This window comes from Rattus norvegicus, chromosome 3, assembly GCF_036323735.1.
Source record: "Rattus norvegicus strain BN/NHsdMcwi chromosome 3, GRCr8, whole genome shotgun sequence".
Lineage (NCBI taxonomy): Eukaryota > Metazoa > Chordata > Mammalia > Rodentia > Muridae > Rattus > Rattus norvegicus.
The window spans coordinates 63419170-63443051 of NC_086021.1; the positions used below are offsets into that span (position 1 = coordinate 63419170).

The 23882-nt window shown below is 44.0% G+C and overlaps 1 protein-coding gene across 11 annotated transcripts in view; it reads right to left on the bottom strand.

Moving 5' to 3' along the window:
* Acvr1 (activin A receptor type 1) overlaps positions 1-23882 on the bottom strand; it is a 119603-nt gene that overhangs the window by 31792 nt on the left and 63929 nt on the right. For 6 of the 11 annotated variants that reach the window (XM_039105896.2, XM_039105899.2, XM_063284608.1 and 3 more), the window contains 3 exons: positions 19675-19748; positions 2591-2647; positions 221-484 (listed from right to left, as the gene is read on the bottom strand). In XM_039105896.2, coding sequence (XP_038961824.1) covers positions 221-484; positions 2591-2647; positions 19675-19741 — 388 coding nt within the window. In that variant the 5' untranslated portion in view covers positions 19742-19748. 11 annotated transcript variants of the gene reach the window in all.

Consider the following 23882-nt stretch of genomic DNA (forward strand, 5'->3'; position numbering starts at 1 on the left):
GCATGTCCCATCATTCGCTTTCCCAAAATGTCCTTCTCCTTTTAGATTCCAAAGGCTATGCCTTTGTTTACCTCACCCAGAGTGACCTTCCACGGCCCCGTCAGCTCTGGTTCAGCGAGTAGGAAGAATTGCTTCTGGCTACGCAGATCCTTAACCCACACAGACTTGGGGCGACGCTCACAAAACCCCTTGATCTAGAAAAGGAAGGAGCCGTGGGAACCTTTAGTGGGCAGCCGGGCCGTGACGTTCCTGTTGCACCAGTCCCCTTGGCAGCACTCCACAGCCTGGCCAGGCGACGGCGGGGTCTTACACGTCATCTTCCCCTGCTCATAGACCTGAAAGCAGCCCTTCTGGTAGACGCGGAAGCCATCATTGACGCTCAGGGAGGAAAAACACTGCTGGCCCTCACAGTGGTCCTCGTTCCCGCAGGAGAGGCCCTCACACACACACATGTAAAGCTTCGGGTTGACCTTGGGCTCCTCATCTGCAAAGGAGAGGTAAGGAGAGACAATTCAGTTCTATGAGCTTCATCCCTTCCTGAGGGGGGGTTAAAAAAAAAAACAGGTTTCCCTAAGATCACCCCAAACCCAATCACAGAACCATCAACACTGACCAGCGTCTACACTCCGGGTTGTCACTCAAACAAATAATTTCATCTCAGTCTATGAACGTATCTATGTTGTGCGTCCATCCCCTTCAGGATTATGTTAGCATGGAGATGAGCATTGAGATGCCCAGACTCCTGACATAGAGCCCCTTCCCCATATCCCTACTTCTAGCTTCTAAACTAAATACTTGATGGGAATATGACGTCTGGCACCTTTATTTTATACAAAAAAAAAAAAAAATGGCTCCTAAATAAATACTTGGCGATACTTAGCACCAGCTCCTGTTAGCTCTGCACTTGTCAGCAAATGATGCCTCAGAACGTAACTGCTTCAGAACATACTTATAACAGAGTCTGACACTAGGCCACTTGTGATGATAACGCTGGTGTTTGCACACTGGTTAAAATTCTAACGAATACTTCTTAAGGATTGTCTACTGATAGCCAGGAGTGGTGATGTATGTCTCCAATCCCAGAACTCAGGAGGCAGAGGCAGGCAGATCTCCGTGAGTCTGAGGCCAGCCTGGTCTACAGAGTAAGTACCAGGATAGCCAAGGGCTACACAGAAAAACTCTGTCTTGAAAAACCAAAAAGGAATTGTCAACTGGTAAGGAACAACGAGAAGGAAAATAAAAAACAAACAAACAAAAAACAAACTAGCTTTAAATACTCAGGCCAAGGACCTAAACAAAGGGAAGGAAGCTATATTTAACAATTACATATCAGGTAGCACCAGAGACCAGGTCGTCCCCAGTGATGCCAAGATGCAGAGCAGTCACAGGGGAGGCCACACCATCAGCCCTCACCCTCCCTGCTGTCGTCTGAAAAACACTTATTTGCAGTTCCGTTTTCACGTCTCGCTTCCCTCCTCCCTCACTGGGATGATGAGTTCAGACTTGCTCCTTCCAACACTTTCAGTCAGCAGGGAGGGAAAGGGAAGACAAAGCGTACACAGTACAGCCCTAAAGGCTATTCCTTAGCCAAGGCCACAGTCACCAAAGCTCTACTCAAGGAAACCCAGCCTCCAGAGCTCTCTCCCAATGTCTGTGACACAGAGGGGCTCACCTCTCTGATCAGCATGTCTGTGAGATAACTGCCTTTTAAGACAGAAAGAGGGAAAGAGAGAGAGAGTGTCTCTCTGTGTGTGTATGTGTGTGTGTGTGTGTGTGTGTGTGTGTGTGTGTGTGTGTGTGAGAGAGAGAGAGAGAGAGAGAGAGAGAGAGAGAGAGAGAGAGATTGGGAATTGGATGGCAGTGCTTTTAAGAGAAGACCTTAAAGTAAAAATGTCAAGTTCACTTACACAGATTTGTGTGGGTGTGTATAGAGATGTGGGTTATCTCAAAAAGAAAGAAAAGTGTTGCTAATCTTTTTCTTCCCTCTTCAAAGAAGTGGAAATACAATTCACTGCCCGCTGCCGTGTGGGTGCTACATCCCACAATGGAAGTACATGCAGACACACAGACACAGCCTTCTGCTTATAATCGCCTTGCAAGTTCTTCTGAAAACCACAAGGGGCTCATCCCAAAGCGAAGACGTGCCGGAAAGCAAAATATCCAAAATAGCCACTGCTGGTGCTAAGTACGTCACCAGTCTAACCCCGAGACTCAGGAGCCTTCTGACATGTTTAATGAGTGAAAAACTTTAATGAGCAAAGAGATAGTCTTTGTTTGACACAATCTAGCAAGAAGTTTATACTTATCAAAAGAGAGGTAATATTTCTAGGGAGTCTAGACATGCTTGCCACTCTCGAGTGGAGTCAAGCTGGGCCAAGACCTGCCAGCCATGTGCCCAACATGTCACCACTCTTTGGAAGGAACTGAACAGGGGAGGGGAGTTATGGAGGAAGTTAATATCGTCACCTCGATTTGTGTGTGGCCTGAAAGAGAGTTAAATGACTATTTATTTTAAAAAAGGCAACTGGTGCAAATTCAAAACACACGTTCATTGTTAATAATTTTTAATCATATGTATCCAATAACATACCTAAGGTACTGGGAAGTACATCTGGCTGATACTGGGTTGGGGAATGAAGAGTTAGTGCTGTAAGGAAGAGGTAAATGAAAATAAGATAAAGAGTGGCAATTTCACAGAGTGATAATGGCTAACCAAATACATCTAGTCACCGTATTGCATATATGAACTACCATAAATAACAACAAACTGTAAAGATCTCATTCATCGCTGAGCCTATAGAATGGATGGTCAGAGAATGGGGGTACAGCTCACAGAGGAGCACATGATGCATGAGAGAAGTACCCCCGATTTACCTACAGCGATACTTGTCAACCGTCCGAAGACTGCAACCCTTTAATATAGTTTCTCATGTTGTGGTGACATGCCCCACCCCAAACCGTAACATTATTTTTGTTGCTTGTGGTGATCTGAATAAAAATGGCCCCCATAGGCCAATAGGGAGTGGCACTATTAAGAGGTGTGGCCTTATTGAAGTAGATGTGGCTTTGTTGGAGAAGTGTCACCTAGGGGTTTGACTTTGAAGCTTAAGAAAGGTCTAGTGTCTCATTGACTTTCTCCTCCCTAAACCTCTGAACCTGTAAGCCAGCCCCATCAAATGTTTTCCTTTATAAGAGTTCAAAGGATAGAAACACTAACTGGGACATTGCTACTTCATAACTATAATTTTGCTACAGTTACAAACTGTAATGTAAATATTTGTGTTTTCCAATGATCTCGAGCAACCCTTATGAAGGGGTCATTCAACCCCCAACGGGGCCACAACCCAGAGCAAGAACCACTGATCTACAGCATCCCAATAAATAAAGAAGTGAACCAATGCACACAAATGTATGGTCCAGGGCGCCGAAGAGTCGCACTTTGTGCTTCTTACAGTATGTTCTTAGTGTGAGCGAGTTTCAGAGTTGCAGCCTAAGTTAAACTCTATATCCATAGACATAGGAAAAAACATCACTTTCCCAAGGGCTCTTGCTTTCCACAGGATAATAGATAGAGGGTCTGACAGATGTTTGGACTATGACCTAAAGAATTTCACCAGAAGCAAGAAGGCTCAAGTGACTCTAACATGTTGTGAAATTCAGCTCTCTAAACCCACTTGTGCAGTACGCACAGGCGTGAAGCAGCATTAACCCTAATCAGTATTCACTCCTGCAGAGTCTCATTAAGTCTCCCTCGACCGCCTACATTCTTTATACAGTTGTGCAGAGATAAGAGTTACAGACTGGACTGCCTTTCTGTTGGTGACTCTTGTCACTCGAATGTCAAAACCCGTGGTTTACATCCCCTTGCTCTCTGCACTCAGAACATAGAAAAGTGGCAAAGGGAGAATAGTCATTAATGGGATACAGCGATTAACTCCATCTTTGATATGGAACCAGGCCCAGTCAGCCTGAATACAAAACCTTCCCCAAATCTGGTTTCCTTATGCTGTCCTCCCAACAGTTCATTTCCTTAACTGGTACATTCCCATAAAACGAATTAGCAAATCCTTTATGTGCTTATTTTTTACAAACACAAATATAAATGAAAACCTTAAATTCATAATTTAAGAATGATCTTCCCTCACACACACACACAGACACACACACATACAGACACACACACAGACAAACGCGCACACACACACACACACACACACACACACACACACACACAGAGTCATTTCCTTAACTGGTACATTCCCATAAAATGAATTAGTAAATCCTTTATGTGCCTATTTTATACAAACACAAATATAAATGAAAACCTTAAATTCATAATTTAAGAATGATGTTCCCTCACACACACACACACAGACACAGACACACACACACAGACACATGCACATATAGACATACACACACACAGATACACACAAAGACACACACACAGACACACACACAGAGACATACACACACACACAGACACACAGAGACACACACAGAGATACACACAGACACACACACACACACACACACACACACACTATGGCAATTTCATCTGGTAGCTTGGGTTAGTTTGAAGAGATGCCAAAGTGATTTTCTGAATTAGAATTACTAACTCAGCAAAGGCTTAAAGGAAGGCAGAAGGTAGAACGTGCTTAGGTTTTAATATCTACTACTCTTAGAGATACAGCAAGCCTCAAAGTGCCCATGACTCACTTTTTCAGTCTGGTCAAACTCAACATTCACTATAACATGTGTGGGCCTGTAATATTTTATTTGGGCTGGGTGTTGGGCTAGGGGATACCTTTAAAAGCTACCCATAAGAATGTGTGAGTTCTGAACCTCTCAGACCCTGATATCAATACAGTTGACGTCAAGAAGTAGATAACTGTGTCCTGTGCCGTTCCTCCAGGGTCCAGCAGGAAGTGTGATATCAGAAGTGAATAAAGTTTTACACCTGCCTGTGTGAATAACCAGGAAGTGCCCTGGCAGAAGGCAGCAAGCCTCCTCTGCCTAATTGACATTCATTTAAATAATTCAGTAATTTAAATGTCATGCCAGAGGTATTCCCTCTGCACAGCTCACCCACATTGTTTGTTCTAGAAGGCACCTCCCGGCATTACTCAGTGTTATGGCTGGCTCAGTTCGCTCTTTGCTCTTTGTATCACCAGAACCAGGGCCGTGTGAAAATGCTCACAGCTGGAGCTGGCTGGGAACCGACTGGAGAATTCTGACCACAGAGATCGGTTGCTTCCCCTCTTCCAGGGAGGAACCACCAGGGTGGTGGAAGATGGAGGCCGTTCTGCAAAGCCAGTAGCACAAGCTGGGAGTCCCTAGGAGTTCACAGCAGCCAACTCTTTATAAAAGGATTTTTCTTGTTCTGGGCAAGGCTCAGCTCACCATCTGGACACACCTACTAGGAGATGACTCCAGACTGGTAAAGCAAGAAGCAGAGCAATGGGACCATCTTGTGCTCCGTAGTAAAATCATTCCCATCTGTGCTGACCTGGGACTTCAGCAGTGGAGGCATCGCACTGCAGCCGCCTCTGTCTCTGTGGACCTGGTGGTGTGCGACATAATGCTTAAGGCACTCAAACAGATTTCTCATTCTATAGGGTGCGTGAAAGCCCACATCTCCCATTAAGACCTTTGATACAAGACAGATGAGGCAGGACCCCATGCTAAGGGTCAGCAAAAGGGGACAGGCTGAGTTCTTAACGAGTTTACTTCGAAGTGGCCCAAATAATAACGCGGTAATTAGAAGGTGGTTGCAAAAGCCCAATAGTGCAGAAGTTGTAGAAGCTAAAAAAGGGAACTCCAAACATCCTTGGCCTCCTTCCAGCAGTCCAAACGATTCATTCATTTGAAATGGCGGTTTATATTAGGTTTATAGATTATGGGAGTCCTTCCACCCGTCTCCTAATCTGGGAGCACTGCTTGGCACCTCTCCAATATCTGCAAGCATTTGAGATCTCTGGCATTAAACAAAGGCTTAAGGAAGGATTTTGCAATGCCAGGTTTCATTGCCAGCAAGCCTGCTCCTCAGACAGAAACACAAAGGTCTATCCGGAATGCCTACTGAAGGGCACTTGATCCTCTGGCAAGAATGCAGGCTACATACACTCAGGGACAATATACACCAGGGGCCCAAATGCTCCAAATAGTCCTTTAGGACATCTTAAACAACAATAACAACAAAAACAAACAAACAAAAACAAAAAAACAAAAAACAACAAAAAAAAAGCAGAAATACTGATACTTTGATACTTAGTCAAGTGGTAAAGCCAAGAAACAAAAACAAATACATTTCAAGAATTATGAGAGAAGAGAGATAGTCAAAAAAGACTGTGGACTAGAACAACAGGAAAGTCCGAGCAAGACCTGTGAACTCAGGATGCAGCTACTGGAAATGTGCTCCTCCTCCGAGCGTTCTCTAGCTCTGTGAGTGGCATGCCCATTCATGCAACCGCTCAGGCCTGATGGTCTCTGGCTTCCATTATTTGCAAGACAGACTACATAGTCTGACTCATCCAGCTCTCTACCCTGCCCTCTTCAGAACCTGGGAGTCCTCAGGAGGCTTCTTTCTGGTACAGAATCTCAGGCGCTTGCTTTATGGACCCCTTCCATATGGATGGCTACTCCCTCACAGACAGCTGAATCTACTCAGAGGATCGCACTTTGCCTGCTTGAGCCCAGCACTTGAATCTTCCAGGACCGATGGCTCCCACAGCCCTTTGCTCTGATGCTCAACCACATGAGGACGGAACCCACCGCTACCAGCAGCAGCCTCCGTAGTTGGCAGCACCAAGCCGGTGGACATTTGCTTTCAGCATGAATTTTCCATTCACAGAAGACATTCAGGGGTACGAAGAGACCTGAAAGTGTTTTCAGAGCAGACTGTGGTCATAAAGTCTTCAAATGTCAACACGGATCTTCAGGCACAGTTTAGTCACCTACTGGCATGTCCGTGCAAATCATTTCTTCCTAGCGGGGCCCGTCACACCATCGCATCTGTTCACTGCTTGGGCTCCTGATGTGTGGAAAATCAGTACTTTCTATGAGAACGTAAGATTGTGTGTGTGTGTGTGTGTGTGTGTGTGTGTGTGTGTGTGTGTTTGTGAGCTTGTTTGTTTACCAGAGGCCAGAAATAAAAGGTAAGAGTTTCCTTAAATAAGGAACTCTTTAATGCACTCATAAAACAGCTGGGCTTTGCGGGTGGTCTTCACTTGGCTGGCTGCTTTGTGGACGTTGGCCTGCTAGGATGCTCCTGTGATCAAGGTCATTAACACACAGTAAGTGCCTTCAAGGCCAATCAGTTTAAAGAGATCCACACAGCACCTGGCTGCCCCCACAGAGAACACTCGCCCCTGGTCTTTTTTCTAGTGGTAAGTTAGGAGGGAATAGGAAAGAGTGAGTTCCCACTTTCCCCTCTTTGCCTTGCTGCAGGGGACGAGGAATCCCTAAGTCATTCTACATTGAACTGCCGAAGCCAAGTTGGGTAGCGGGGGAAGTGCCATCTGTTTAATTTGTGCCTGGGCTGACTCCTTGTCCCTGAAATAATCCACACACATTAAGCCTATTACAGCAGCTACACCTTCAGAAGTTCAGCCTGTGCCCAAGTGTCGGAGGGATTATTATGGGTAGTGGCCATACACGATATTGGTCAGGCTTTTCCTTGTTTCTTACAACCCTCTTAAAGCAGCACAGGCTTGGCTTTATTCAACCCAGGCAACTCCCCAACCTGGGGGAAAAAAAAAAAACAACACACAAGATACCTCTTCACTTTGTCCTCAAGCCTCTTGAAGCAATGCTTCACAGAACAAAGGGTTACAGGCCTGAAAGGAATTGCATTTAGAAGAGTTATCTTCACCGGCCAAATATATCACCGTTGTTCTCACGCCAGTGCCAGTGTCTGAGCAAAACTACACTTTAGGGAGCATGACAGAGCCTGGAGGAAGAAGGCCGAGGTCCCAGTGGATTATGAATAGTTCAGAGAAGTTGTTCTCTTTGGCTTTGGAAAGCGATGGGATCAGGAGTCTTGGGGACTCCTCCATTGCAGCCTGGACACTGTGGTGGTATAGGGAAAGGTGCCCGCTTGGCCAGCCAATCCTGCTGCTTCTCCCATTTCTGTGCGCTTGCCTCTGAGGTTTCCCACCTGGTTCTTAACTGAAATTTTCAGTTTGACAATAACCTTTAAACAAGAGCCTCTCCACTCAGGCTAGCCAATGAAGAAGCGGCTGAAAGTCTTAGTGCCTACCTTTGCAGCTCTTTTCCTGTGTCCTGTTCTAGCCTTTGGTAGGAGCCAGGTCCCCTCCGGGATCATCAATGTGGGATCTAGAAACCACAGAAAACTTCTACCCCATTCTTCTACCCCTCACGGATATTTTAGCCAGAGATAAACTCTTCCAGCATTGTGCAGGGCTCCCGTTTGCTTATCAACAGTCCTAGAGAGAGCTGCTCTAATGCCCAACGGTGAAGGTAAAATGTCTTGAACCGGTAAATGCTCTTTTCTTGCTCGCTACCCTATGCTGTCCCTGAGAAGCAAAGGAAACAGTGAGGTCAAGACTTCGTTCATCTACCCTAGATGGGGATAAAGTAATTAACAGTTAAGAAAATGAGAAAGAACTTGAGCACAGTCCAAACTTCTATGACTGTTACTTCTATAGTCCGCCCGTTTTCCCAATTCACTCCTAAGTCGTGATAGAGTTCAGAGTCCCATTGAGGGCTCTCGGCAACGGAAGCCCATGCTCCCGTTTGCCTACGTTATGTGCCTCGTGCATATTCGTGTCGACATTAGCAACCTCAGAAACTTCCCTCCCTGTCAGTCTAATGTAAATGATCAAAACAAACAAACAAACAAAAAGTCAACACGTTGGAGAAAACTGGCTCATTACTCATAGACTAAAGACACTATACGCCATGAGAAGGTTGGATTCGGGCTGTTTTGAGCCTCCCTTTTAGCCCTAATGCAAAGATATGTTCCAAGTGCCTACACTCAATGTGGAAGGAGAAGTCCTTTCTCACATGGCTTGCATGGACTGTTCCTTCATCCTCCCACCTCCAACCCTGCAGCCTGCTGAGCCATTCCTAGCTTCTACAATCATCTTGGACCTTGGCAGAGGAACACCACTAAATCTGAGCTGTGTCACGAGGCCTCTGGCTGGGATGCAAGAATATCTAAACACAAGAGGCAAGAGTTTCCGCAGACTCCCTTTGGCTCTTGAAGCCACAGGATCACTGACGGCCTAAAGATAACCCAAGTATCTATGAAGGGTCACTTTTAAATAGTAGCTCTAACAGCACCCGTCACTTCAGAAGTATTTCCTTGCGGAGCCCACTTCCATCCCCACGGCATGCTAAGCCCACTAAAGAAATGAAAACCCAGAAGGAACCGGAAAGAGTTTGACAGGGAGAGACAGTGTTCAGCACACTGTGCTTCCACTCTGTAAACGCACAAGCCCACAATCCTGAGAAATAGTGGCTTAACAAGGAGACACCTCACAGGAGCCATCCACTGACAATCACTGGGAAAGGAAAGCAGTTATGAGATAAAATAAACAAGTTGACTCAAGGCTTCACTTTCTAAAGCAGAAATTATGCCTGTTTTTCCTTCTAAGAGAAACTTACACTGTAGTCTACTAGACCACTATTTAGCTGAGCACAGACAGATAGGCAAGCTTCAGAATCATGCTTGAAATAGATGCTCACTGAGACCCCACCAAGTATAACAGAAACCTGCTCAAAATGTTTGACTTGTTCCCTTGCTTTTTATTTCTCCCTCTTTTTTTTTATTTGCTTATTTTTGTTCTTCTCATTCTTTACGTAGGACCAAAATCCCCAGATCTTCCTACGAACCATTAAAATCCGCTCGGCACCTCACCTGTCTACCAAGTGAGTCCACATTGTCCTAAATGGCAGCCAGCCAGGTGCTAGCATACAAAGGGACAGGTGCGTGGGGAACCATTTTCAGATGCTATCAGCTGCCGTGCTCAGAAGGGAGGCAAGTCTTGGTTGTATTTCAAACTCCAGGCAGCCAACAGACATGCACCTTGCCCAGCTGCCAAGCGAACCAGCTGCCCAGTTGCTCCTCCCAAGATGAGAGCAAGGAAAACAGTGGAACCTGGCCAGCCAGCATGCCACTGAGCAAGCTGTACCTCTCAGTTCACTGTCTGGGTTATTCTGAGCCGCTCTTGTTGACACTCCATGGCAACCTGGGAACAAAGGGCCAGCTAAGAAGGGTTTAAATGTCCTGCAAAAGTTGCTAGGGAAGTCAGCAACCCAGACTTGTTTCCATAAGAAAACTGGATGTGGAATGATTAGATTATTATTGCTAAGCTATTGTAGTTTGATTACTGATGTGCAACCTGTGATGGGGCTTTCCTTTGTGGATTTAAGTCTGTTGTTTGTTTGTTTGTTTGTTTTTCCACTTGCCCCTTCTTGGTTGTGTTACTTGGGATGCCTTTGAAAGCACATGTGGATCAGCTTGCTTCAAAACTGCAGCAGTCGGCAAGGGACACAGGACCAGTGGGCAAGCGTGCAAACCTGATGGCCGGAGTACAGTCCCTGGAAGCTTATTCCTTCTCCTCATCTTGCCATGGCCCCATCACCCTAGTCTGTCACTCACCTCTGCCTTCAGTGGCAATCACCTTAGGCCCAGAGTTCTGCACTCTTGAGGATCTAAAAGTCTCAATCCTGAGGAAATTCCTCTCCTGACTCTCATTCCCCACAATTCTTACCACCCCTTACCCAGTGCTCCCACTTCTCCGGACTCCACTCATCTACTGCCTTAAGAAATTCTTGAATGCCTTCCTTGCTGGTTCAATGTCTGTTAGTCCTAACAGCACTTCCTCCCTGAATTGCCGACCCCAACCTCTGAGGTGAGAGCCTCCTATAAGGAGAGTGCCAGGATTATGCTCTAACCTAAGGTTTACACAGCTGGGTTGTGACTTCTGGACACCAGAATCCACTTCTTACATGGGCATAACAGGTGCGGCTGTGTTCACAGCTGATGTTCACCGGTAACTCACTGACTGACGGCTCTTAAACAACTCTTGTTCTAAACTCAAAATAAATAGTGTGTGTGTGTGTGTCTGTGTGTGTGTGTGTGTGTGTGTGTGTGTGTGTGTGTGAGTGTATGAGAGAGAGACAGACAGACAGAGACAGAGAGACAGAGAGACAGAGAACATTTTTTATTTGCTTGTTAAATATTTTCTGATCACTAATGATAGATGTCTTGGTCACTGTTCTATTTCTGGTCTGCCATGACCAAGGCATCTCTTATAAAAGAAAGAGTTTAATTGGGGGCTTGTTTACATAGTCCCAGCATCACTATGTCAAGGGCATAGCAGGAGCATGGTGGCACTCACTGTGCAGGAACAGTAGCTGAGAGTTACATCCTTATCTAGAGATGTAGGAAAAGAGAGAGATTAGACCTGACCTGGGCTTTTGGAATCTTAAAATCTCCCAGTGACACACTTCCTCCAACAAGGCCACACCTCCTAATCCTTCTCAAATAACCGCAACTCCCTGGTGACTAAGCATTCAAGTATATGAGCCTATGGGGGACATTCCTATTCAAACCACCACATTGGATGAGCCAATGTCTTAGGCACTAGAGATAACACAGTGAACACGACCAACTCTCAGCCCCTTGGTCTAAAGCTTACTCTGTGAACAACTTGCTTCATGTATATCCTTGCACCAACAAGATGCAAGTGGGGTCTGCCTCTGTTGTACAGTATGATAAAGAACACAGAAAAGTGAGATACTCACACAGTTGCACAACACAAAGGAAATTGTAGAAATAGATGAAGAAGAAGGAGGAGGAGGAGGAGGAGGAGGAGGAGGAGGAGGAGGAGGAGGAAGAAGAAGAAGAAGAAGAAGAAGAAGAAGAAGAAGAAGAAGAAGAAGAAGAAGAAGAAGAAGAAGAAGAAGAAGAAAAGAAGAATGACAGGCAGACAAGATGATTCTAGAACAGCTTCAGTGGCTAAGATTGGGAGTCAAAGCTTCCTCCCAAAGTTCAGCAGAACTTCCTGACAGAGAACTTTTAGGGAGCCCATTGGGCTTTTCCCTATAAAGCTAAGGTTTTAACCCATTACTCAGTAGCAAAGACAAGCTAGACTTCTTTTGCTTTTTGTTTTGTTTTTCTGTGAAAAAAATAATGTGTTGAATTAAGAAGGGAGAGGAATAAAAGCAATTGCTGTTTCAGGATGCCATCTTTACAGATATGTGGGTCTTTGTGCTTGCCCTGGGTCCTACCCCAAGTGTTTCTTGTCATGAGTCATAGTGAGAATTAGGAAAAGCACAAGGCCTTGTGTCTCACACGATCTTGGAATGGCTTGAGTTGTGGATAATTACCACTATTAGGAATAATCATTATCTGTGCAGGCTTGCCTGGGGGCAGCCCAGGCTACAGGGGGACTTCCGGAGGGCACTTAGCAGTGCTTTGAGAGTTGCAAATTAATTTCTAATTTTTTTTCTCAGTACCTTTTCCTCCCTCAAAAGTGAAAGTTGCAGACACGACACCCAACAGGCCTCCTGTGTCCTGTGTCCTGTGTCATGGGTTTTTCTACAGAGAAAATGGCCTCTCACACATTAGAGGCCACCTTCATAGAAGAGAAAGAAGGGTTGGAGGCTTTTGCCCTATATACCTCTGTTGACCACAAGCAAAATTGCCCCATCTGCCTGCACACTGTTCCATTCGCGAATTTACTTGATCTTTCCTTTTGGTGAGTCCTACCCACTGCTCTTAAAGTGTCCATTTAAATTAGTGGACATGGCTGTAGTTCATGGTAGAGGCAAACATTTCCCAAAAAAAGAAGAGCGCCTGAAAGAAACCTTTGTGAAGCTGCTCGCCCTGGCAGCAGTTCATAGATACTTTGTTACAAAAGAAAACTTGATAAAGCGGAAACAAAACAAACAAACAAAAAAAACGGAAGCAACTTTGGGAGGGTGTTCAGCTTCATCCAAGGTCCTGTTTAGGTCCCACTGATGCCAAAGGGCACAGTGCATCTCCCATCTTTCCTTTAATAAACTAACTTGATAATATGGTAAAGCGAAAGACTTTGCTCTGAACAAAAGGGATAAATCGACAGTAACAAGAAATGGGAGCAACAGACTCAATACTGAGACGTTTCTTTTACACTCATTCACCCCTTCAAGAACTTCCTGAAGCCTCAGTAACGAGAAACTCAAAGAAAGGTTCATTCTATTCTTCCCCCCACGGGCAAAGAGGGGCACCTTTGTGGACCCTAACAAAAAGTCTATTGAACTTATCCCTTCCCTCCTCCATTGGGTAATTGGGCTGGAAAGTCTGAGTGGTGATGGTCTGGAAAGACCACAATCCAGTCAACACAGAAAATAATTTAGGGCCAAAATCTGTAACAAAACCGGGCCTAAGTCCGGACTTCCTTGCTGTCTTCAAATCTAACTGTGGTTCGTCAAGTCAATAAACTGGGGGTTGTCTCCGCTTTGAAATACTTCCAAAAGAAAAGCAGTGCACCAGTTCAGTCTTTGTGTCATGGTTTCCACCTGCAAACACACACAGGGACAGAAGGAGAGACTTTGGTCGGAGACTCCGCCTTCTCCCTGGTGGTATAATACCAACGTTTGAGCGTGATTAGTCTTATTAGTGGAAAGGAAAGGCAAGAATATACAGGTAATTAGAACTCGAGTGCTCTTCTCTGTGAGAGCAAACAAAACTCTCCCTGCAGCTAGAGTTGTAGGGATAATGAAAATGAGAGATGATTCCCCGTAGGACAAGAGACCTGGAAATCACAAGCCCAGGTGAAAGGGCCTTATCATGGGCCGTCTCAGGCCCTCTTCTTACTCTCTCCAACAAACTGCACTGGGCTGAATCCCAGCATGCACCATAGAAGGAAACGGATGTGCACGGGTGCCACGAACTTTCGGCAAAACAAGCAAACAGATAAATAATAGCAAAATTTTGAAGGAGATTAAGAGTGGAAACTCACAGACACCATTTCTCATATTACACCCGGGTTGGCTGTGTAACACCAGGAGCTTTAACTAATCTAAAGGCACAGCCTAAAAAAGAAAAAAAAATCCTCTTAGTGGGGTAGGATTATGAAAAATAAATAATAATAACATATATAAACAATATATGTAATATTATATAAATCATAATATAAAGCGGTGAATCAATAACTGGACCATACTAATTATTCAATCCATGTCACCTCTAACTGTCAAAAGGTAGCTGTAAGAAACAGCGTTCTCTTACCCTCCATATTTGGATGGGAAAAGGAATCTTTTCATTCTGCACCCTCCTGACCAGTTCCACAGAACTTGGGGAATACTTTAACATGCATTCAAATGCAACCTCAGCCACTGCTTTCAACCTCCTAGCAAAACATTAACACAATCTTTAATCAACGTCTAAGAAACATAAGCACTTGGTCTCCAGCATCATGGCGGAAGGGGTGAGATAGGAAATATAAAACCATTTTTAAAGACAGAAAGATAAAAGTTGGCTCGTGACAACTGTACCTACTTACTAGTGCTGGATGCTGTGTTAGTTTATTTGAACTGTAACGGTAACTTTTATTTTCCTGTACTAACCACCGTCTCCAAAGCTTATCACCTGTCTGCTAACCGAGGCCTGGTCCTGGAGGCTTCTAAGCTCTGTCCAGTCTTATCTAGGACTAGAACATTTCCAGCCTCGGGACTTACTGCTAAAGAAGCTCGCCCCTTCCTAGCTCTGGCTGGCTGGTCAACTCGGCTGTTCTGACTCAGATTCCTCCCAAGCTGACTGACCCGTCCTCTTCCCATCCTCTTCCATCTCCGTTTGCTGGCTTGACTGTAGCCATGTCTCCCTGTATTGTCCTGGCTGACCTTGAACTCTTGGGCTCAAGCTGTCTTCGCATCTCAGTCTCTTGAGGAGGAGCACAGGGGCATGCCACCACGCGGCCTTTGTTTGTGTCACGGCCTGAGTCTACACATGAAAATCTGCTACAACAAATGCCTGTGACTTTTATGTGTGCCATAAGAATGTTGTGAGGACTCAGGACGCCAGACATAGTTACTGCTGGCTTCTACTGCTCAGTATATATTAGATGGGAGTCCATTTTCTTTTCAATTTGTAATCTACAAAGCTCGACGACAGATTTGTTTATTATCTTTCCTAATATTTCATTTCTTTTCTTAAGGATTTTATAACTAAATTTGACTTTACAAATGTTGGATGTATTCCAAGCAGTTTTCTTTTGTTTTTAAACTCCGAGAGTGTGTGTGTGTGTGTGTGTGTGTGTGTGTGTGTGTGTGTGTGAGTGAAATGTGCCTTTTATAGAATACGCCACTGGCAGGTAACAAAGTTAAGTCACAAGGAGAAAAGAAGTGACCAACACCCAAGCCAGCCATGACTGTGACAAGAACAGTCCATGTTAGGGTTAGAATGTGGTGGGGGCAGAGTAATATCCCACACTCCAGTCAGTATCTCTAAGCACTGTAGCAGTGGTAGTGTTTAAATAGGAAAATCTCAATGGCAATCCCATTTCCCTGTCAGCTCAGAACAGCAGCTTTTATTACCTGTTTCCAGTGGTCAAGCATTTGCCTGTCTGGGGGAGGAATGGGATGGGGAAGAAAGGGGAGACAGGAGGAAAACATGGTCAGAGTACACAATATCCTTACATGGAGGGGTTGGCGTAAAACCTATCACTATGTATGCAATGCCAGTAAAACAGAAAGAAATGTGGTGAAATGAGTAGTTTGGGGAAATGGGAATGTATGTGTACGGAGTTCAGAAACCATGAGAGTTAAAATAGAACTTACAGAAAACCCTAAGTAGTGTGATCTAAGTTGTACACATTTCACAAATATTAAAAATAAAGAGGTCATTTGCTGGACTCTGCACAGCCTAAATGCTAGAAGCAGGGAAAAAGAAGACAGAATCAAGAGAGGCTACTCTGCACAAGTGACCCTTCTTCCCTCCCCACTACCTTCCCCCTCTCTCCCTCCCTCCCCTCCCTCTTTCCCAATTCTTCTTCCCCCTCCTGGCTCGCTCCAATTCTACCCCTCTTCTGCTTCCCTTTTCTCTGCCATTTTGCCTCTCTCACTGGTCAACCCCTGATTTCAACTGGAACCAAAAAGCACTGCTTACTAGCATATGGAGAGGAAGAATTTGGAGACAACTTAAGTCTCCAATATTCTTAAGACTTTTTTAGTAGTAAGCGTTAAAGCATTAAGTAAGAAATTTTAAAGGGGGACCAAGAAAGGGGGTCCCCAGAAACGAGCAGCTGAAAAGCAACGGTAACGCAACCAATTCTTCCAGCTTTATTTAACAAGAGGCCACTTCCTCCTATGAATGCCTTCAGCACTAGCAGGACAGGATCCTCTAGGGCACCTCCTGGCATGCCCAGCAGAGCATTGCAATGTCTTTAATAACACTTATTGCTGAGAGCTGTCTAGACAGACTCTAGATCGCCAGACTGGGCAGCACTGTTCAACAGACACGAAATGAGAGACACCTGAGTCATTTCTAATCTAAATGTTCTCACAGTAAGAAGAATCAAGGAAGATGCATGCTTTTACTATCCGCAAACCCAGCTTGTATCGTACACTCAGAGATCTCCTGGACTCTTGGCTACATTCCAGAGCTGCACGGAGTGGATCTGTGATTCCCAAGAGGACAACGAAGGGAGAAAGGAAAGGAGGGAGAATGGAGACACACACACATACGCACACGAGGTGGGGGATGGAGACATGATAGAGATAGCTAGATCAGTAGACAGCAGACAGACAGACAGACAGACGGACAGACAGATGGAGGCATAGGACAGGAACGGATCCAACAAAGTCATAAGTGTAAAGTGCAACAAAATAACTCCTAGGACATTGAACACTGACTTCTCTGCAGACTTGGCCACACTGACCAGATTAATTATTTGCCTTCTTGGAAGCTAATCAATTACATAAGGTAGATTCCTATATCCCCAAAGAACTTAAAACAAGGGCATGAGCCTTAGGTCTCACCTGATCATAACAAGACTGAGAATTGCTCTAAGCACTTGTATAAAACAGACATCTTCCAATGCACTCTGAGGCAGAGTTTAGGATTTGTAGTTGGAATATATTTACATAGCAACAGGCAAAGGCAGGATATATAATTGCATGGAATTAGCATTAACGCTTTCTTTTCCTTTCTGCAGCTGTTTTGTGGCTTTCATAAAGGTCTAGAGAGTCATCAACTTTTCTAGAACAAGGTAGGGAAAGAAGGAATCAATAAAAGAAGCCCATGACTTACAAATGCCTGGTTATACCATGAGCTAAAATGTTTCCTGTTGTGTACGGATGTTTATATCACCTCAAAATCTGTGGTGAGAGAAGGAAAAGGTAGGACAAGCAACAGAATGTGAGCAAAGACCCTCACTGTATGATTGTATATCTGTGATGGCTATCTGGTCACCCAGGAAGAAAATCTCAATGAAGAATTGTCTACATTGGGTTAATCTCTGAACGTGTCTGTGGGGAACTGTTTTAATAGGTCAGTTGATGTGGGAAGACCCAGGCCACTGTGGGCAGCTCCATTCCCTAGACAGGGAAAACTGAACTATGTAAAAGAAAAATAGATCCGAATATGGCAAGAAAGCAAGGGAGCATGCATACACTCATTTCCCAATGCTCTTGATGTTGAAGGTGACATAACCAGCTGTCTTCAGCTCCCCCTATTGTGGTGAACTTTAACCTAGAATTGCACATGGATATAAACCCTTTCCTACTTTAAGGCTGCTTTTGTCAAGGTATTTTATCACAGCAACAGAAATGAAACTAGGACAGTGGCCTCATAAAAGAGATAGCTAGTCTTCCCACCATTGGACACAGTGAAAAAGTGCCACCTCTGAGTGACAAGTCCTCAACAGACAGTGAATCTCCCACCCAGCACCTTGAACTTGCCCTTCCCAGACTAAGAACTATAAGAAATAAATGTAGACTACTTACAGGGCATCCAGTCTGAGGCATTTGGTGACGGCAGCCCAAACAGGCAAAGATAATTGCACAGCCCTCGTCATAGCAAGCTTTTTGTTGTGGGACAGTTTTCTATAGCCTAGCTTCTTCACAAATTTACTATGTGCTCAATGTTAACTCCAACTTCCCATCCTCCTCTCTCCACCTAACCGCTGAGATCAAATGCTGGTGCCTCCATAGCTGTTTTACTCTGCTAAGCTCTGATTGTGGCTCAACTCATTCATTTCTGTTATACATAAAAACACGAAGTATGGCATCTATGTCCTGCTGTATATTGAGCTTCCCCCAGATAAAATTACTGTATAAACAGGAGGTGTGCTGGCCAACTTTCTATAACTATAACAATACCTGAAGTAATCAAATTAATAACAGAAAAGGGCTGTTAGGGGCGGCAGTTGTGGAGGTTACAGCCCATGGACAAATGCCACTGGAGTTTTGCTAAACACGAACACAATATACAGGACATTCAGGAAGCAGAGGAAGACCATTTACCTCCCGATTGGGTGTGAAAGAAAGGACAGGGCTCCAACAAACTTCTTGGAAGGTAAGCCCTCAAGAATCAGAAGACCTCTGGCTAGAACCGGCCCTGCCATAGCACTGGGCCTTGAACACACTGTGGTTTGCTGCAGATAGATTAAACTGCCAAAGGGGCCACACATCCCTGTTTTGTTGACATTCTAACAAAATTCTTCATTATTCAGAAAATATCATCACTGAAGGTAGAACATATCATATATATGTATATATACATATATACATATATACATATATATACATATATATATACATATATATACATATATATATATCAATATAACAATATTCAGCCTGGTTTTGGGGTAGGCAACTGAATGCACACAAGTGCATGAAATGCTAGAGTACCCTCCTTTCCCTAACACCACACCCAGAAGTGTGGATAGCATCAAATTCTAAGCATACTACTTGTCTCCCCCACACTCTATGATGTTTCGTTTATAATAGTCACAGTCAGGATAGCAAAGCTCAGTGGCTGAAGGCGCTCACTGAAAAGCCTGAGCCCAGTCCACAGAACCTCTGGGTGGACAGAGAGAACTGACTCCGAAGCTGTCCTATGACTTCCACACCTGCCACTTCAGGTTCACACGCATGTGTACGCACACACATAACATAAAGAAATAAATTCTATAAAATCAGGAATAGTAAATGATACGACAGATTAAACACAATGCTAGGTTGTATAAATATATTCTGATAGTTACTGAAGACTTGGGAACTCTTTATTCTGCAACTTCCCATTAACATTTTGATCGCATTGACCATGCACATCCACAAGAGTGGAAAGAAAATACACAGATAACAGAGAGAACCATACTTCATAATATCTAATGTGCTGGGGCGAGGCTGGCGGCCTAGAGTGCATTTGCTTGCACATACTACTTTATTATTAATCACACCACTGTCTATTTCACCGCCATCTTTATTTCTGGTAGGGTATTAAATGGCATCTTTAAAAACTGCAGGCACGCGCACACACATAAATCAAGGTGCAGTATGTATCAGAACTGCACATTAAAGCAGTCAAGGGACACTGCCAGACATTTATTATACGAAGGGTGTGTTAAGTCTGACAGGATTAAGGACCAAATGTTTTACAGTAAGCCAAACAATACACAGTCCATTATCCTAACCAAACAGCTATGTGGCACGTACCTTCCATACTCGGGGAAGGGAGAGCCATCATCATTAGCACAGAAAGGATCATTGCTCCATCGACCATTGTATAACTGTGGGAGGAAAAAGGACATGTAAGTCAGACACAAAATTAACACAGGGGGACAGGAAGTCAGACAAACCATCTTCAAATGCCACCCGGGACCCTGCAAGGAAACCCGACTTGTAACATCTTGGTTTTTTAGCACGTTTGAATACTCCCTTGCTGTGGATCTAAACAAACCTTCATAGGTCTTAAGATTTCCCTCTGGCCAATGACCTCTACTGGCTGTGTCTCTGAGCCCACCCTCCTAATGGAGAACTCAATAGGAAAATAAAGAGAATAAAGTTCAATACAAAGCACTCCGAAAAACTACGGGTTTGAATTCTATTCTACCCTACTGAGCAGGACCAAAGACTGAGAGGCCCAAGATCACTATTCTAATACAATGTTGAAGATAAGAAATTGAATAGTTCAAGGCCAGTCACAGTGTCTGAGCCCTCACTTCTCCTTTAAAGGTTTAGAGGTAGAGCCTGGACCATCCTACAGTCCAAGAGGAAAACAATCTCTTACACCGCATCTCCTGCAAAACACAGCATTTCTACATTAACGTTGAATTTAAAATGGCTAGAATTTCAAGAGGCTAGACACAATTAAGATGGAGATATTTCCAGAAGAAGAAATTAGGTCAACTTACAGGATAGCAAATGGTCATGGAGACAAAATAAGACGACTGAGAGAAATTTCAAGTTGGTGTTGACCTAGAACTATGTTGGCAGAAGCTCAGGTCTCTGAGTTTGAGTTTTGCTACGTGAAGTAATTCCTGCAGGTATCAGGAATCTAATGAGAGTCTGGCTGGGAGCAATTTCCTGAAGAGCAAAGTTAAGAACACGGTACAGCTCCTCCATGGGCGTGCCAATGTGCCAACATGCTTACACCTGTGGAGAGTGTGCCTATGTGTGCATGTGCGTATATGCTCAGGTGTGTATTCAAGTGTGTGTGTGCAATTGTGTGCAGGCAGTTTCAATGACTAGAGGTCAACCCTGGGTGTCATTCTTCAGGAGCTATGCACCTTGTTTTGTGACATTGAGTCTCTGACTGAGACCCGGGACTCACTCATGAATATAGACTATGTGATCCCTGAGTCCAGGCATACAACCATCTCTGCCCCTCCAGCACTGTGATTTATAAGCATAAGCCACCATTTTTATGGTGTCAGGAATCAAACTTGGGTCCACATGCTGGTACGGCAGGCACTTTACTGACTGAGTCCATCAGCTCATACTAAACCATCATTTTTCCTTAGTGATGTGTTTAGTCACCACACTCCCTGTTAATTGTATTCAGAGAAAGGATTTGGGTAGGCAGTTAAGATTAAATGAGTGATTGGGCATAGTGGCACACATCTTTAATCCCAGCACTTGGGAGGCCCAGGCAGGTGAATCTTTGAGTTCGAGGCCGGCTTGGTCTGCAAAACAAATTCCAGGACACTTAAGGCTACACAAAGAAACCCTGTCTCAAAAAACTAACAACAACAACAACAACAACAAGATTAAATGAGGAGGTGGTAATGGTTGGATCCTAAGAACAGCACCATTAGCTTTCTTAGAAGGAAGAGGAACCTAAGTGAACACTCTTCTACTGCCTCTCTGGAATGTTCTCTGCTGCATTGTGCTGCAGTGGAAAGACCTTTAGATGCTAAGCACATGCTAGAACCATGCCATTGAACTTGCAAGACTGGAGGGGGGTTGTGTATGTGTGCATGCATGCATGTGCGTTCTTCTGCCTCCTGAAACTGAGCTCAGAGGCAAGTACCAGTATGACCAGACAAAAACCAAATTTCTTAGGTATGTTATACGCAGGAGGAAATATTTGGAAGGCAGAGGCAGGAAAATTGCAAGTTCAAAGTTAGCCTGGGTTATAGGACAAGAAGATAGATGGGTAGATGGATGGATGATAGATAGATAGATAGATAGATAGATAGATAGATAGATAGATAGAGATAGATAGATAGATAGATAGATAGATAGATAGATGATAGATAGAGATAGATAGATAGATAGATAGATAGATAGATAGATAGATAGATAGATAGATAGATAGATAGATTTTTTTTGTAAATTGCATGACCTAAGATAGACCAGATTACATCTAAGGTATATATTCTTATATCTAAGATTATACCATAATAACAGGAAAGAAACTGATGATTAGAAAGTCCTCTGCACCTTAAGTGACTTCAACTCCGCATCCCTCATCTAATACCTAAAATTGTGTTTCTGGCAGTCTCCAGCAATAACCCACTCAACTCCAACATGGTTACACATATCTAAGAGGCGCACAAAGGAACTCCTTGAGTTGTAGAATGAAAACACTCAGAGCTCGCTCTCATAATGTTATGTTCCTATTATAAAGTGGTAAATAACTGACAGCTTTATTTGGCATTAATCTCAGTTCCCTAGGCAGTGCCGGGAGTCAAAGAGGTACCTTTCAGAGATACTGTGTAACAAAAGCGTAGTCATGACCGGCTTACAAAGCTCACAGCAGCTCTTCAAGGGAACTCACAGGCTACACTGGCTTCACTATCATGAGATGAACCCTCCCCAAATGGCAAGTACTCTAACACCAGTAAAGAAACTAGAAAGTAATTACGTTAGTGATACAAGAACCAGAGAAGAGTCTGACAATCGAGGCCCTGCCATCACATATTCCTATTGCTTCTCTCTCACGGCTTACTGGAGAACAGCAACAAAACTCAGGTCAACCTGACCTGAAGTAGTCTTCTCAAATTCAGATTTTCTTTTTAAAGGTTTTTGAAAAATGGACTTAGTATCTATTGTCTTATGCGATAATCAGATTTAGTATCTCACGATTTTCGTTAATAATATGATTCTGCTGCTAGCAAATCTTTTACTGTCTGTTTTATGTACTGCTACAGTGTAGACATGGTCCTCCAGTTGGCACTGCTGGCAGACGGTGAACCCTTCAAGAGGTAGGGTCAAGGCAGTGCCCCAAGAGCACTGCAAGCCTGCCCTCATTACAACCCTTCTCTTTCCTCTTTTGCTTTCTGGCCATGAGGGGAACTGTTTCCTTTAGAACCTCTCTGCCACTGTCCCCCCTAGCACCCACATTAGGTGCATAAAAGCAATATTTATTTCCCCCCAAATAAACCTATTTATCTGACAAGTGAAATCTATATCTCTTATCTCAGGAAGTTTGTTCCCATAACAGAAAATTTAACCATGTGCATATTCTATACCATATATTCTATGGTTTATATCAACACGCTTTAGGGGTACAAGTGTGGTGTATCTTGAGAACCCCTGGGAAATCTGGAGAGCAAGAATGGAAACCAAGCCAAGGCACCCTATCTCCCAAGTAAGTCTTCACCCACAGTGTCACCAAACCTTCTGTCCTCTGCCATCATCTCTCCTTGGGTCCCTCACTCCCATTCCCCCACCTCACTCCCATCCTATGCTTCTGAGCTTCCCTGCCTGTCTCTGGAGCTTGCTATATGATCATTCTCCTTTCAAGGCCCAACCTGGCTAGGTTCCTGCTCATCCTTGAAGTCTCAATGGAAGCGTCACTTCCTGAGTTAAATCCTCTACTGCTTTTGTCTTGTGCTGTTAAGTTCCATCCCTGTGAAGTACGATGAATCATATTTTCCTACCTATTTTACCTTTCAACCATGTCTCCATTATCAAACCCCAAGGGCAGAATCTACAGCCCCATCTTGTCCATTACAACTGAGCCAAATAGGTGCTCATTTAATACTTAGAATCTCCTCTGTCTTAACACTCAACTTAGCTTCACATTATCAAGCATGAGCACCACCTTCACGCACACCTACAAGGGAAAGGAAGAGTTCACCTTTCCCTTATCACCTCAGTAAGAGTTTGGTTCCGTTTAATTAATAATAAATGTCAAAAGGGACACTTCAACATAAACAACGCTTTCGTAGTTTTAAGCACGCAAAACCAGACCCATCAGCTCTGCCATTTTTCCCATGTCACAAGCCAACACAGGCCTATGGCTCCAATATACCCATTTACAGATTATCATCATCACCATGCACTGACTTAAGCTTATGAGAGACAGAAAAGTAACTTATAAACTTGATCCCTGGAGCTAATCCACAAGTTAAGAGTAACTCAAATCACACCCAAAAACAAAAACAAACAAACAAAAAAATCCATGGGAGGAAAGT